At 36.2% G+C, this 15,315-nt stretch overlaps 1 protein-coding gene across 2 annotated transcripts in view; it reads right to left on the bottom strand.

The window, feature by feature from the left end:
• The window catches only part of PCNX2 (pecanex 2), a 409,779-nt gene that overhangs the window by 337,017 nt on the left and 57,447 nt on the right, over nt 1–15,315 (bottom strand). For both annotated transcript variants that reach the window (XM_007481607.2, XM_007481606.2), the window contains exon 8: nt 9,073–9,166. In XM_007481607.2, coding sequence (XP_007481669.1) covers nt 9,073–9,166 — 94 coding nt within the window. The remainder of the gene's footprint in view (nt 1–9,072; nt 9,167–15,315) is intronic.

Genomic DNA, 15,315 nt, shown 5'->3' with positions numbered 1-15,315 from the left:
CTTGGCTCAAGAAGCATTCAAAGTTCTGCCAACTGAACCAGGAAAGCCATCATTTTACTGTTGGGTGTATAGAAGGATTAGTACAACTAGCAAAAGGAATAGATGTCATGTGAAGAATCTCCTTCTCTTCTCTCTTAATCACAGTTAGTGATAATAACCTAAAGAACAAAGAAGAATCCCTGAGGTTTTCACATCCCATCTAGGAAGTTTCTTGGCTACATGACAAGCACCAAAATGGTCTGGGCCTCCAAGCACAAGAATATATTTTCATATATTCCCTGACAGCTTTCAGAAAGATTGACTCAGGGCTCTGAATGCTGCAATCCAAGTTGTGCCTGGATTTCTTCACTTTCACCACCAGGAGAAAGGAAAATTGCATTAGATAATGTTACAAGATGTACCTGGCTTTAAGGACAGTAAATGTAAGGCCAGAAAATGTTGTTCACATTTCTTTGTCAGTCAACAAAATAATATATTTGTTCCCAGAGAAGTTTATGCCCTCCTGGTGTCTTTCATGAGTCTCCAAAGAGCCAATGGAAGTTACATTATGTACACAATTCTCTCTTATTCATGTTCAGGACATGGTCATAAAACTGTCACATGGCAATAAGGGATGGACAATGGAAAAGAGTTCTGGCCTAGTCACCCATGTTAAGAATCAACAGCTTAATAGCGAAGCTGGATGTTATCCCAGTCATTTAATTCAACTTGCAAGGAGAAATTGCTTTTGTGATAACTTCCAATATTGAAGTATTTATAATGATGTCAGCATTTCCCCACAAATTCAAAGTCAGTATCTCTTTACAGTGGTAGGGGGAACTCAGAAACTGATGGAACTAAAACCCAGAAAAGTCATATTATTTACCCAGACAATGCTAATAATATTATAATGAATAATTAACAGCTATCTGAACTCTAATAAAGTGGTGTATGTAAGTAAAGGTGTTCTGTATTGACTATGACTAATAAGTAAAAGCACCTGTGATTTAAAATATTTATACAGCTCACCCTATACCTTTGGTCCAGCAGGCACAATTGCCATGGATAAAACAAATTAAATTTAAGATCATAAACTGACTCTGACTCTCAAATAGAGAACCATTTTCTTTATAGAATAATCAAATGGAAGATATAATTTGAATCCATGATCTGATCCTAGTTTTGTGATGAGTAGTTTCAGAAACTCATTTAATTCTCTTGTGTGTCTCTATTTCTTTACTGGTAAAAGGGGGTTGGGTAATACCCCATGGTCTAGAACAGTGATATAAATCTAACTGTTGGTACCTCAAGTTCATTCTTCCCAATCTTAAATTAATCATGAAACAGACTGATGAATTTGTAACAGAATGTTATCATTTCAGACCTCTACTCAGAACTTTCCAATAATTTCTTTCTCCTCTCTTATTCCCTGATTTATTTCAAATTCTTTAGTCTGTCATTCAAAACCTATTCTTACATACAGTCTAACTGTAAAAGAAGCAACAGGAAGAGCAAGTACAGATGCCACTGTATGTCATCCTTTTACTATCTATTCCACAATGAATGGCTGACTTCTGCTTAAAAACAATTCCCCATGTCTGGGGAAAGAGGCTGGTGTGAGACCAGCAAAACAGTAGTAGAGTGGGCGTTGGTCAATATAGGAATTGGGTGACATGAACTTCATCAGTCTCTATGTTTTAAATATATTTTATATTATATTGTTTCCCTTTATCACCTATTTAAGGATGTACAACAGATTAGCCTATCATCATAGACTTATGCAACACCAGGGCTTATTGCACATTTAAGGAAATTAATTTCCCAAAGATCTATAGCACAGCTTTTCAATTCAAGGAGCCAAGGGAGGAGTTTAAGACTATTAAAACATTCAGTCATGAAGTAGATGAAATTCTAGAAGAGGATCTGGTTTTGCAAGGAATTGAAATGTTTTCTCCTGAGTATGAACAGAGCAGATGGCATAGCTTTAACTGCTTCTCCAGCATTGTCTGGGGGAAAAGCTGTCTGTATAAGCAGATCTTTGCCATTTTAATGGCAGTGATTGATATTATCATAGGAGACAGGAAGCATATCATGTAAATCTGTTTATCCAAACAAATCACTGAATTTGTAGAATATTCCATTATTCCCCTGCCCCAAATCCTCTTTTACAAATTGTTTAAAGGAGAATTTCATAAATCTTCTCTTTTAGTCTAAAGAAGTAGTAGTACAGGGAACAGATATGCTCTCAAGATATTTCCTTGGACCAGCAAGAGTATTTAATTCCTGAAGAACAAGGAAAGGCTGACATACATTTGCAGCTACCACTGTTTAGTAAAACAGGTGAGACCCCGCCTTCTCAAGTTATCCAGGGGAACAGTCAGGAGGTCAGCCAGTAACTGAGCTTGAGTACTTGACACATAGATAGTGGAGCATTATCTAATTACTTATTTGTACTCAGAAAATATTAAATAATAATAGAACAGTTACAAAGTGTTCTTTAAGGCAGCAAAGGTATTTGATTGTTTCTGTAATATCTGAATAGAGTAAATAAATTGTAGTAGAGAGAGTAGCTAGACTTGGGAGTCAAGAAGATTTGAGTTAAAAACCTACCTCTGATATTTGCCAGCTGTGTGTCTGTGAGCTAGCCCCTTAACCTTTCTGAGTCTCAACTTCCTCATGTACAAAATGAGGACAGCAGTATATACTTCAAAGGATTTTAGAGAAGCTAAAATGAGCAGGTGGGTGGCACAGTGGATAGAGTGATGGATCTGGAGCCAAGAAGACGAGTTCAAATTTGACCTCAGACATTTACTAGCTGTGTGACCCTGGGCAAGTTTGCCTCAGTTTGCTCCTCTATAAAATAAGACGGAGAAGGAAATGGCAAAACTCCAGAATCTGCACAGAAAACTTCATATGGGTCACAAAGAGTTGGACACGACTAAAAATAGCTATATGATAACAACAACAAATTAAGAATGCATATAAATACTAGACATATTTAAAGTGCTAAATAACCCACTATTATTGAAATAATTGGAACTTGAATACAATGTCAGAGAGTCTTAGTCTCTTTATACAATCTATAAAAATTACCCTATTTTACAGAAAACTTCATAGCAAGAAGGCCACCATATTAGTAATGTCACACCATATTTCTTCATGTTGTAAGAGCTTATAATTAAGGCAAGACAATATAATCTAGAATAAATCACCATTTTGACTTCATACAATATCCCTCACTAATCTTATTACAAATATAGGGTGATCTCAAGCCACTATGGAGACCCTGGATCCCAGTTTCTCCACTGGAATGTAGCCACTAGCCCAGAGGAGAAGCTCTTACAATCTAGGATCCCAGAACACAAGCCCAGGTGGGGCTTTTGATTTAAAATTTGATTTGGTGATATTAATGTTTAAACTGAGCTAAACTGTAAAACTAATCCCTCTCCCATCTCCAGAAATTAAAGAGGTATAAGTAGGATTGTGTGTGTGTGTAGAAATGTTTAAATATTTGTTCTGGCTAGAACTTTGAAGTAATTGTTTCTTGTAAAAGTCATCAGACTGTTCAGTGGTTAAACACAGCTTGACTTCTTGAACCCCTCACATTGACAGGCTCACATGGTTCAAGATTTGAACCTATGGAGATGAGAAAAAAAAACCCAATCCCCTTGAGGATTCTGAAAAATCCAGAGGAATAGGAACGAAATGCAATACATCTGACTTTAGGGCAAAAATGGAACCCTAGTAAGCACTGATACATGGAGAAACAATGAAACTGTACTAAATCATAGATAAATGAAAATATATGGACACAAGATAAGTGTCAATAGTAATTCAGTATAGAGAGGAAGTGGAAGGAGAAGATGAAGGAGACTAAGGGGAAGGATGCTTAATGGAAAGAGAAATAAATGTGGGAATATCAGTAAGAAGAAACTAGGAAGAAGGATTCTTATTGTCACATGGTCCAACCATTACAATGAAGGTGGCAGCAGAGAATAACAGAAAAATGGCAAACTTGGAGAAAGTTTGAGGTTTACTGGATATGATTCTTCAGTGGATCTGGAATCTGAGGCATGTAGGTATGCAACTTCTCTTTACTATATTATCTCTATGCTATCTGTTGTCCTATCTGTTCTTACCTCTTGCCCCAAACATGTCGGGAGCTGAATGCTGTAGAAAGAAAAGGAAGAGCACAGGATTTGGAGTCAGAGGACTTCGGTTTGAATCCTTTCTCTGCTATTTACTACCTGTGGGATTTTCAACAAACTGCTCAACTACTCTGAACCTCAGATTTCTTATCTGTAAAATGAAGGGTTTAGACAAAATGACTTCTAAAATTTCTTTCAGATTAAATTCTGTTGTCTCAAATTGTCATAGAGGATCAACAATGCACTGAATGCCTTCTAAGGGAGGAAACTCTCTCTCTCTCTCTCTCTCTCTCTCTCTCTCTCTCTCTCTCTCTCTCTCTCTCTCTCTCTCTCTCTCTCTCTCTCTCTCTCCCTCCTCTCTTCTTCTTCTTCCTCCTCCTTCTCCTCCTCCTCTTCTTCCTCCTCCTCCTCCTCCTCCTCCTCCTCCTCCTCCTCCTCCTCCTCCTCCTCCTCCTCCTCCTCCTCCTCCTCCTCCTCCTCCTCCTCCTCCTCCTCCTCCTCCTCCTCTTCTTCTTCTTCTTCTTCTTCTTCTTCTTCTTCTTCTTCTTCTTCTTCTTCTTCTTCTTCTTCTTCTTCTTCTTCTTCTTCTTCTTCTTCTTCTTCTTCTTCTTCTTCTTCTTCTTCTTCTTCTTCTTCTTCTTCTTCTTCTTCTTCTTCTTCTTCTTCTTCTTCTTCTTCTTCTTCTTCTTCTTCTTCTTCTTCTTCTTCTTCTTCTTCTTCTTCTTCTTCTTCTTCTTCTTCTTCTTCTTCTTCTTCTTCTTCTTCTTCTTCTTCTTCTTCTTCTTCTTCTTCTTCTTCTTCTTCCTCTTCCTTCTTGCTTCTCCTCCTCTTCTTCTCTTATAAATATGTGAAAAAACTGAATCTCAAAATAATCAGTGTCCTTTGTAATACTGTGTATTGTATTGTATTTATTTTAAAAACGTTGTTCATAAGATTCTCCAGACTGTCAATGAGGTTCATAGAACAAAATAAAGATTAAGAATCCCTGCTATAAGGTAATGTAAAGTGCTTTGCCACTCTTATTACATGACTCAATAGCTGACTTTTATGATCACTGGATCAGAAATTTCCTGGATTTTACATATATATGTATGTATATATATATATATATGTATGTATATATATATATGTCTCTTGCATATAAATGTGTGCTTTTTATCCTGGAACACAAGAAATGCACATAACTGTAAAGTATTTTATAGTTAACAAACTGATTAAACTTTCTGTTAAACCCTATAATCTCTTTTGGTACCTGTACTACAGGAGCCTTCTCTACGGTTTGATGCCACAAGCTTTTTGAAGAATCAGATGAAACTATGGCCCCATTCTTCTTGAACTGTATCCTATTACATAAATTTGGTGTGTTTAAAGTCTAATCTGCAGTTTGAGCTAATACTGGCTACTGAATCTCTCCAGAGAACTTGCTGGTGTGGCATAGTGATAATGGCATCTACCTCATCCTGGTCACCTTTCAGAAACTCATCTTTTGCTATAATGGTCCATGCTCCCTGATGCCATTGCCCTACCAGTGTTATGACAGCTACCATAGCAGACCCTGTGTCTTAAAACTCCTAAGTAAATGCAGGCTACTAGTCCCTTGGTGTCTTCAACTAGAGAGTACAACTCACTTTTCCATCTAGGCAATTAAAGACAACAACCATTTAGGCTGCCCAAGTAGAAGAGTTTAGATATGAACCCACTTCTGACGAATATTAATTATATGTCCTTTGGGTATCAACAAAATATGGCAAATGCAATTTAGCCATTTTCCTATCATTCTGAAACTTAATGGAAAAAATGAAATATATTTAGCCAACCTTGACTCCCCCAACCCCAACAGGCAAAAAACCATTACATTGAGAGAGAATACTTTCACATTTTAGCTATCCATCATTAACTTGTATTGGGATTCCACCACCCCACTATAACACATCTGTGCTTGTGGTCAATAAAATATATGTGCTTACATGTGTGTACACACACATAAACACACATACAAATGTAGTATTTATATGTTTTTGTATATTCATGTGCATATATGCATATATAGTTGCAAAATACATATATGTGTATTTTATACATATATACATATATATGTACATATATATATACAAACATGGATAACAGTCACAAGGCCATTATTTGAAACTTTTTCAGTTTAATAGATCTATCCCACCTATCATCTACTGGCAGAAGCTTTAAGAAGGTAGGCCAAAGCCAAAATTACATATTAGAATAAACTATTACTGAAATACAACACAAAAAGAGATGAATGCCATTAAATTATTTTAAAAATCTTACTTTCAAGTGAAGGTTCTGAAATGGTATGACCTCTTTAAAAGCTGTCATTCTCTAGCCAAACTGGGCTAATAGTTATTTCCCAATCCTATCCTCCTTTCTCCCACTTCCATGCAATTATCTCTCTCTAGAAAAGACTCCCATCATATCTCTGCCTTTAGAAAGATTTCCAGCCCTTTAGCTAGCTTTAGATATCAACTCTTCTGTGAGTCCCTCTCTGATTCCCAAAGTTGGGGGAGAACTTTCCCTCCTCATATCTAAAGCTCTGTTTGATGTTTCTTGTACATTTTCTTAATTTGGACTTAAATATTTATTGGTACTTAATTACTCTATTAAAATTTAAACTCCATAAAGTCAGGAACAATGTTCACTTTCATTTTTGTATCTTTTGTATTCAGGGCAGAGGGTATCAGTTCTTCACCCATGAAATGTGTGTTGTGGGTTAGAATAATCAGTCTCTAAGCACCTTTTAGCTCTAACTTTATATTCCTATGAACTTACCACATAATAAATGCTTAATAAATACTCATCTGATTGAGTCATCTCAAAATATGCATAACTATATATAGTTTATAGTTTTGTATTCTTGGATAACCCACATTTTGAAAACTGTAACAAAAGAATTATTGACAAATTCTCAAATACAAGTCACTTTGAACTTAAAGAATCTGTGCTCAAAGCACATTTCTAAGTTAGTTGTTTTGATTTCTTCACGCCTATTTTTCTTAGAAACAATGTTATTAATGACACATTAACATGAGCCAGTACTCACTACTAAACAACTTAATCACTATTTACAACAATGTTTCTATGGGAAACCTTCACTAAAAGCCTCCTCCAAATCCTCATCAGGGCATGAATGTAGGACTGTTTCCTCTAACACTATGTCAATGAAACACAAACGTTGTTAGCTTCTTGAAAATTTTTAAGCACAGAACCAGTAATGGCCGCAGGTCTGTTGTCAAAATTCAAACCTAAATTTAAAGAGATTTTTAATAGACTGGCTCAGGGACTCAAAAAGACATTTCCCCTTCTCAAGTTCTACACTCTTTCCCACTCTCCTGACTTTTCAAAAATCTTTGGTAATACCTGTGCTACATTTATCCATTTTTTCTAGTTATCTAGAATGTTGTTCTTCTAGACCAAGGGACTTAACTCATCCTAGGTACCTATATGCCCTTTTTAATATGTCCTATTTGTCTTAGGTATCATCTTCCTATTAGTCATTTTTGTTTTGTTCTTGTCAGTTCAGAGACTATTTTCCTGGATAGAGAAAACAGAAACAAAATATGAACTGAGCAATTCAACTTTCTATCACCCATTAGCATTGTCTTATCAACATTAAAAATTGGCTCTAGCTCTTTTTTTCAATCCTTCTGTTTTATAAACAAATCCAAAGAGTATTCTATTAATTTCTGGGTACTACAGTTTAAGAGGGTCATTGATACAAGGAGGGTGACCAGGATGAAGAGTACAAGTCTGTTTCTTATGAAGATTAGTCAAAGGAACTAAGGTTTTTGGCTTAAAGAAGAAAAAAATCAAGGGGAACAGAAGAGTTGCTTTCAAGTAATTGAAAGACTATTATGTAGAGTAGTTAGGTGGTTTAGTGGAAAGATCACTGGGTCTGGAGTCAGGAATACTTGAGTTCAAGTCCAGCCTCAAATACTTACTAGCTGTGTGACTGTATAAGTCATTTAGCCTTGTTTGCCTCTGTTCCTTATCTATAAAATGAACTAGAGAAGAAAATGGCAAACCACTTCAGTATCTTTGCCAAGAAAACCTCAAAAGAGGTCATGAAGAGTTAGATATGACTAAAAACAACTAAACAACAAAAAATCATACAGAAGAGGGACTAGATTTGTTCTGTTTGGTCCCAGAGTGTAGAAGTAGTATAAATAGATGAAAGTTGAAAAGAGGCAAATTTAGACTGGATTTCAGTAAGTTTCCTAACAACCAGAGTGAACAAGAGTGAAATGAACTGCCTTATGAAGTGATGTATTCTCCCTTATTTTGGGGTCTTTAAACAAATGCTGGATTCCCATATGTTAAGTATATGGTAGTAGTGATTCCTTTTTGTTGAGGGATTAAGATAGATGAAGTGAAGTCCCTTCCAACTCTCAAAATTCTGAGATTCTTGTGTTTATGTCATAGTATTATTTTTATATAAGATTCTGTAGTAATACTTGCACGTTCTATTTTTGCACGTTCTATTTTAAATACATGTTTATTGATTTTTAATGTTATTGTCATTTCCTAAGAACAACTCTTCCCTACTGCACACCAAAGAATTCTCCTTTATAAGAAAATAGCAGATTTACGCAAAACAACTCAATGTATTAGCCATGCCCAGTAACACATGCCCCATTCCACACCTACAGTTCACCACCTACATTTTCAATTTTAGAGAATGCTCAAAATTTCTAGCTGATTTATAACTATCATTAAATTGTAATTCACTCATTCCGTTTCTCAATTAATCTTAGAATTTTTTCTTTGTAGAAAAAAAGCCACAAGGCTTAACACTTAAAAACTAATTAATATGTTCTTTCTATGTTAGGCCTCCTCACTTCACTTTCACAGCCAGAATATATTGCACATCCCCCAGCAATGTGAAGTCTAATGAATTTCAGATTAACTCTCCACTTACCGAACATTTGAAACACAGTCACAATTTGATGGCTGACGGAGTAATTCTCCTTCCTTCTGATTCCCAGACTTCAAATAACATGATCGAATTTCCCCTTTAAAAATGTCAAAATATACAGCATAAAATTATGTGTATGTAATTGTACTTTACTTCTTTAAATTATAGAGAAAATATGTAAAACTATTCTTTTAGTTTTAAAGATGGCAGAGTATATTTTTAAAGTTTTCTTAAAGAAGGAAGACTAATTTCCACATTAAAATATTAAGGAAATAGTCTATCTTATAATTTGTATTTAAACTATAATTAGCCTATTGATTTTCTATACTTATTCTATGCAATATTGTTGATATCATAATAGATTACATACATTGATTTTTAATTTTTAAAAATGAATTGAAGGTATTTCCTTCATATTCCTTTCTACATATAAGATATATAGAGATGAGATGGTATCATAACCTAATTGGTATTGTTCTTTAATAATTATAATAGAGTATTGAAACTCAGAATTACAGCTATACATTTTGCACAGAAGGGCATCATGAATTGATATGTTCCAGAAAAATTTTTAAAAATCATTTTGCATGCAAAATGTCTTCCTTCAGAGAAGGCCCCTAATGTGTTTCATTCAAGTAAAGAGGGAAGAAAATGATCCATGTGTACCTTAGACAACTGAAATGTGGTAAGCTGTATATGTATATGATATCCGAGTAAATATCATTAAAAGATACACTCTAAAGAATGGCACCATATATCAGCCCTCATGAGTGTTTTGATGTGACTTTTGAAGCGGTTTCTTTAAGCATGGAAGCCAAAGAAAGTTCCCTAAACTTGTTATAATCTGAGGTTCCATACAAAAGTAGCACAAATGCAATTGTTGACTGGTAGTGGAAAGAGAGAATCAATGGGGAAGTATGTGACCTTGAACTTGCCAGTTGACTGCTTTCTAAATACACTGGGGCTTTAATTTCTCTTCTTTAAAGTGACAGAGCTGGACTACATGATCTTTAAAGCCTCTTTAGACCTAATAATCTATGGATCTAAATATATGATCATTGTCAGGGCAATCTATTATAGCTAGGCACTAGAAAGTACAGATATCTTAAGTAGTCAATGATCTTTCTGGTGGAATCAGAGTTGTAATGGCATATTTTTGACTTATTGTATCTGTCTATAAGAAATCCAGGAAGTGAAAGGGGAAGAAATCTTGTCCCCTGGTCACGGGACATTATCTCTCTGCTCTTCCTTCACTAATCTTATACTTGGAAAAAAGAAGAGACTTAGAGTTTGAAAACCAGAAAATATCTAGAGGTATTTAGGAGTTGATATGATTAGAAGATAATATATTTGAAACTGTGAGGAAACTTAAAGGCTGTCAAAATCAACCCCATAACTTTACAGTTAGGGCACAGTAAATAAGTGACTGACCAGGGTCACAGAGCTAGTATATAAGGTAAGAATGAAGTTATTTCTGATTCAAAGTCCAACTATTTCCTGATTTATAGACTATTCTTCAAAAATTAAAATTTTTAAATATGTGAAGTGTTATAAACAAGGATAAAATCTCTCACAAAGTGACCCAAACCCCTGCATTAGAAAGAAAAGATCAAAGAAAAGACCAAGCCTGAGGACATTAATTATTTAGGTAGACCCTTTACTTTGGTCTAAAGTGCTATGTGCCTGAGACCAAGAATCTCTTACAGAAAAAGTAAAAAATTTGCACAGCCTGAGATCAGACTCTAAGACTCTTAGATCAGCAGGAACAATAAAGGATAATGCAAAAGAACACTTTTTTTGCTAGTATGAGAGCAGAATTTCTGCCTTTGCTTAAAAAAAGTTAGAAAAAGGTTAAAGTGAAAAATAATGGCAGAATATGAACAAAGGGACTCTAAAGTATAGTTCAGCATTGAAAGTACATGAGATTTGGGCATTTCTACATTATAAGGGGGTAAAATAGCTTCCCCAAAACATGAGCTGATCAACCCTCACCCACCCCACATACACAGCCAGAGTCAGAGCCAGTGCACTAGAATCAGTGAGTAAGCGAGGGTCACCTTTAGAGCAAGCAAGGGGCACTTCTAGGTCCTTGGTAGCTGACTAAGACCACCAAAGACCTACCCTTGAGAGCAGCTAGACCTGAGATCCCAGCAGGCTGAAGAGAGTAGACCTTGGGTGCTGGCAGAGATAGTGCAGAGAAGGACAGTAAACAATAGAAGCTACAGAGTCTTGAGAGATGGGCTCAGACAAAAAACAAGCTCCTTAGATCCATACACAGAGAGCCTGCCCTCCTCACTCAGACTTCAGACTGGAAAGGGAAGGAAAAATCACCATAGTGATAGCAAACAAATCCCAGGGGGAAAAAAACTTTCCAACAACAAGAAAAACAAGAAGAAGACATTGACCCTGGATAATTTTTATGGAGGAAAAATCCAGACTACAGAGGAAATAGCAGAAGAGGACATACAAATAAATGCATCCAAACCTTCTAAGAAAAATGGAAATTGGCCACAAGCTCTTGAAGAATTTAAATCTGAGCTTATCAAAAAGATGGAAGGATTTTGGCAAGAAAAGCGGGAAATAGTTTAAAAAGAAAATAATAGTTTAAAGGACAGGAACTCCCAATTGGTGAAACAGTTGGAAGTCATGAAAAGCAGAATAGACCAAACCAAAAAAGAAAATCAAAAGATTATAGTGAAAAACTAGTCCTTAAAGACCAGAATTAGGCAATTGGAAGCAATGACCTTGCAAAACAGTGAGAATTAATAAAGCAAAGTCAAAAGACTGATAAAATAGAAAGCATAAAATATCTCACTGACAAGATGATAGATCAGAAAAAAAGAGACAATCTGAGAATCATTGTAAAGAAAAGTCCAGAATTAAGTGGAAAGTTTCATGTCCAAACACAAAAATCAAGAGAAATATGAAAAGGTAAATAAGAAAGAGAGGGAAAAAGGGGGGAGAATGTTTTTTTTTCTTTAAATTTTCTTATTTAAGGGATTCCATGAGATCAAATTTGTTGAGGACTTCCAGGTCTACTGAGTAGAAGCAGAGCTCTTCTTCTCCTCTCCACCAATAAAGACAGAGTGCCTCAAATAGGCAATACCAAAATCAAATGAGAGAAGGAGTTCCACATTAGGACACAGCAGAGAAGATAGGCAAAGTTAGGGCATTTCCACACTAAAAGGGGGCCAAATTTCCCCCAACAATGGGTGAGCTCACCACCCCTCCCCCACTTCGCCTACCTTTCCAGAGTCTGAGCAAGCATGGGACAAACTTCTGAGTTCTAGGAGGGAGGCTGATTGAGTTCAACACAGACTTACCTCTAAGAGAAATGACTCAGAACACTGGGAGGCTGAGGAAATGTGCAGGTAGAGGATTGCAGAGCTTGGGGAGAAGGTGTGGCTCACAGTAAAATTGCCACAAAGAACTGTAAAAAGCCCTCGGGCTAAAATTTCTCCAGTGCTCAATACAGAGACCTCCCTACACTCTACACCCAGACCTCTTCCAGGCAACCTCTAAGTTCTCAGGGGCCAGACCTGCCTGTAAGAACAGCAAGACTAGGAACCCCAGGAGGCAGAGGAAATGTGGATATAGGGCACAGAGCTTGGGAAGAAAGGGGAGGTTCAAAGCAAAATGCCACAGAGACAGGAGAAATAGCCTCTGGACAGAAACCTCTCCAGTGCTCAATACAGAGACTTACCTAGATGTCTGCAAGGCAATCTTTAAGTTCTTAGGGGTTATATATGCCATTAAGAGCAGCTGGACACTGCTGAGGACTGGGGAAAAATATCCTCAGGGCAAAAACCTCTCCAGAGCCCAATACAAAGATCCCCCACATTCTTCACTTAGACATCAGACCAGGAAGGAACAAGGCAATAGTCACCAACTCCCAGGAACTAAAATCCACAAATACAACAAAACAAAACAAAACAAAAAACAAGAAGAAATTGTGGACTCTTGATAATTTTTATACAGAAAAAACCCAGACCAAAGAAAAGACAGCAGAAGATAACCAACAATTACACACACCAAAACCTTTGGGGAAAAAATGAAAATTGGTAACCAGTTGTTGAAGACTTTAAATCTGAGATTGTCAGAAAAATGGAAGAGATGTGGCAAGAAAAGTGGGGAAATAGTCCAAAAAGAAAATAACAGTTTAAAAGATAGGATCTCCCACTTGGAAATTGGAGCCCAGAAATCAAATGAGATAATAAGCAAATTGAAGACCAGAAATGACCTGCTGGAAGACATGAAAAGCAGGATAGATCAAACTGAAAAGGAAAATCAAAAGATCTTAGCTGAAAACCAGTCATTAAAACTAGAATTGCTCAAGTAGAAGCCAATGATCTCACAAGACAGCAAGAATTAATAAAGCAAAGTAAAAAAAAAATGATAGATTAGAAAGCAACACAAAATATCCCATTGAGAGGGTAGTTGACCTTGAAAATAGAAGTTGGAGAGACAATTTGAGAATCGTAGGCCTACCTGAAAACCTGGGGAAAAAAAAACAGAAACATTGACACCATACTACAAGAAATTAACCAAGAAAATTAACCAAATGCTCTGATGTTCTGCAACAAGAGAACAAAATAGGCATTGAAAGATTCCATAGATCACCCTGTACACTAAATCATCAAGAGACAACCCCCAGGAATATAATTGACAAATTCAAGAGCTTCCAAGCTAAGGAGAAAGTATTACAAGAAGCCAGAAAAAACAATTTAGATATCAAAAAGCACAAATCAGGATTACACAGAATCTGGCAGCCTCCACACAAAAAGACCACAAGGCTTGGAATATGATATTCAGAAAGGCAAGAGAATTGGGTCTACAACCAAGGATCACCTACCCATCAAAATTGACTATATACTTCCAGGGGAAAGTATGGGCACTCAACAAAATAGAAGACTTCCAAATGTTTGTAAAGAAAAGACCAGAACTAAACAGAAAATTTGACACTGAAATCCAAAAACCAAGAGAAACCTGAAAAGGTAAATAAAAAAGAGAGGGGGTCTTATTTTTTTTGTTGTTCTCTAAGGGCCTCAAATAAGGCCAAATCACTTATATTCCTATATGGGAAAATGTTATTGGTAACTGTAAAAATTGTATTTACTATTATGGTATTTAAAAGAATTATCCATAGGTAAAGATTGGGGTACTAAGTGTTTTAAAATCATATATAAAAGAGAGAAGAAGAAAGAAAGGGGGAATGGCATCAAGAGAAACTTGAAGGAATAAGAAAGTTAGGATAACCTATACTACACAAAAAGTCACACGGAGAGGGAGGGGAAGAATACAACTATAAGAAGGAGAGGAAGAGAGTGCTAAAAAGTAATACTCAAACCTTTTTTCAGTGGAATCAATTCTGAGAGGAAATAGCATCTAGATCCATTGGGGTATTGAACTCTATCTTACCCTATAGGGATGCTGAGAGGGGAAAATTAAGGGGGGGGAGTTGGGAGGGGAGTTAAAAAAGGTGGAGGGAAAGAGAGGAAGTAGAATTTAACAGAATTAAAAAAACCAAAAGAGAATAAAAATAAAGGGGGTGGAAAGGTAAGGTGGGGAGGGAAGTAATTCAAGGGGGGGGAGAGTGTGTGGGGTAGCTTAAAAAGACCCCAAAAGAAAATTCAGAGAGGAATAAGAAGGGAGGGGTGAGAAAGGAAAGTAAAATAAGGATGGGGATTAGGGGGACTGATTAAAAACAATATTGGTTCAGAAGGAAATAATGAAAGAGGAAAGAGCAAGACAAGGAGAAAAAATGAAAATGTTGGGAAATACACAGATAGTAATCATAACTTTGAATGTAAATGGGATGAAATCACCTGTAAAACAGAAGCAAATAGCAGAGTGGATCAGAAACCAAAATCCTACCATATGTTATCTACAGGAAACACACATGAGGAAGGTAGATAGGCATAGGGTAAAAGTAAGAGGAAGGTGCAAAATATATTGGGTATCAACTGATAAAAAGAAGGCAGGAGTCACAATCATGATATCTGACAAGGCCAAAGTAAAAATAGATCTAGTTAAAAGAGATAGGATAGGTAATTACATCCTGATAAAAGGCAGTATAGACAATGATACTCAACATGTATGCACCAAATGGCATAGCATTCAAATTTCTAAAGGAGAAACTAGTGTAGCTCAAGTATGAAATAGATAGAAAAACTATACTAGTGCAAGACCTGAACCTTCCTCAATCAGAACTAGATAAATTGAACCAAAAATAAATAAGAAAGAAGT

Source organism: Monodelphis domestica, chromosome 2, assembly GCF_027887165.1.
Source record: "Monodelphis domestica isolate mMonDom1 chromosome 2, mMonDom1.pri, whole genome shotgun sequence".
Lineage (NCBI taxonomy): Eukaryota > Metazoa > Chordata > Mammalia > Didelphimorphia > Didelphidae > Monodelphis > Monodelphis domestica.
Note: the sequence above shows the minus strand (reverse complement) of the source record. Positions and strands in the feature narration are given on the sequence as shown.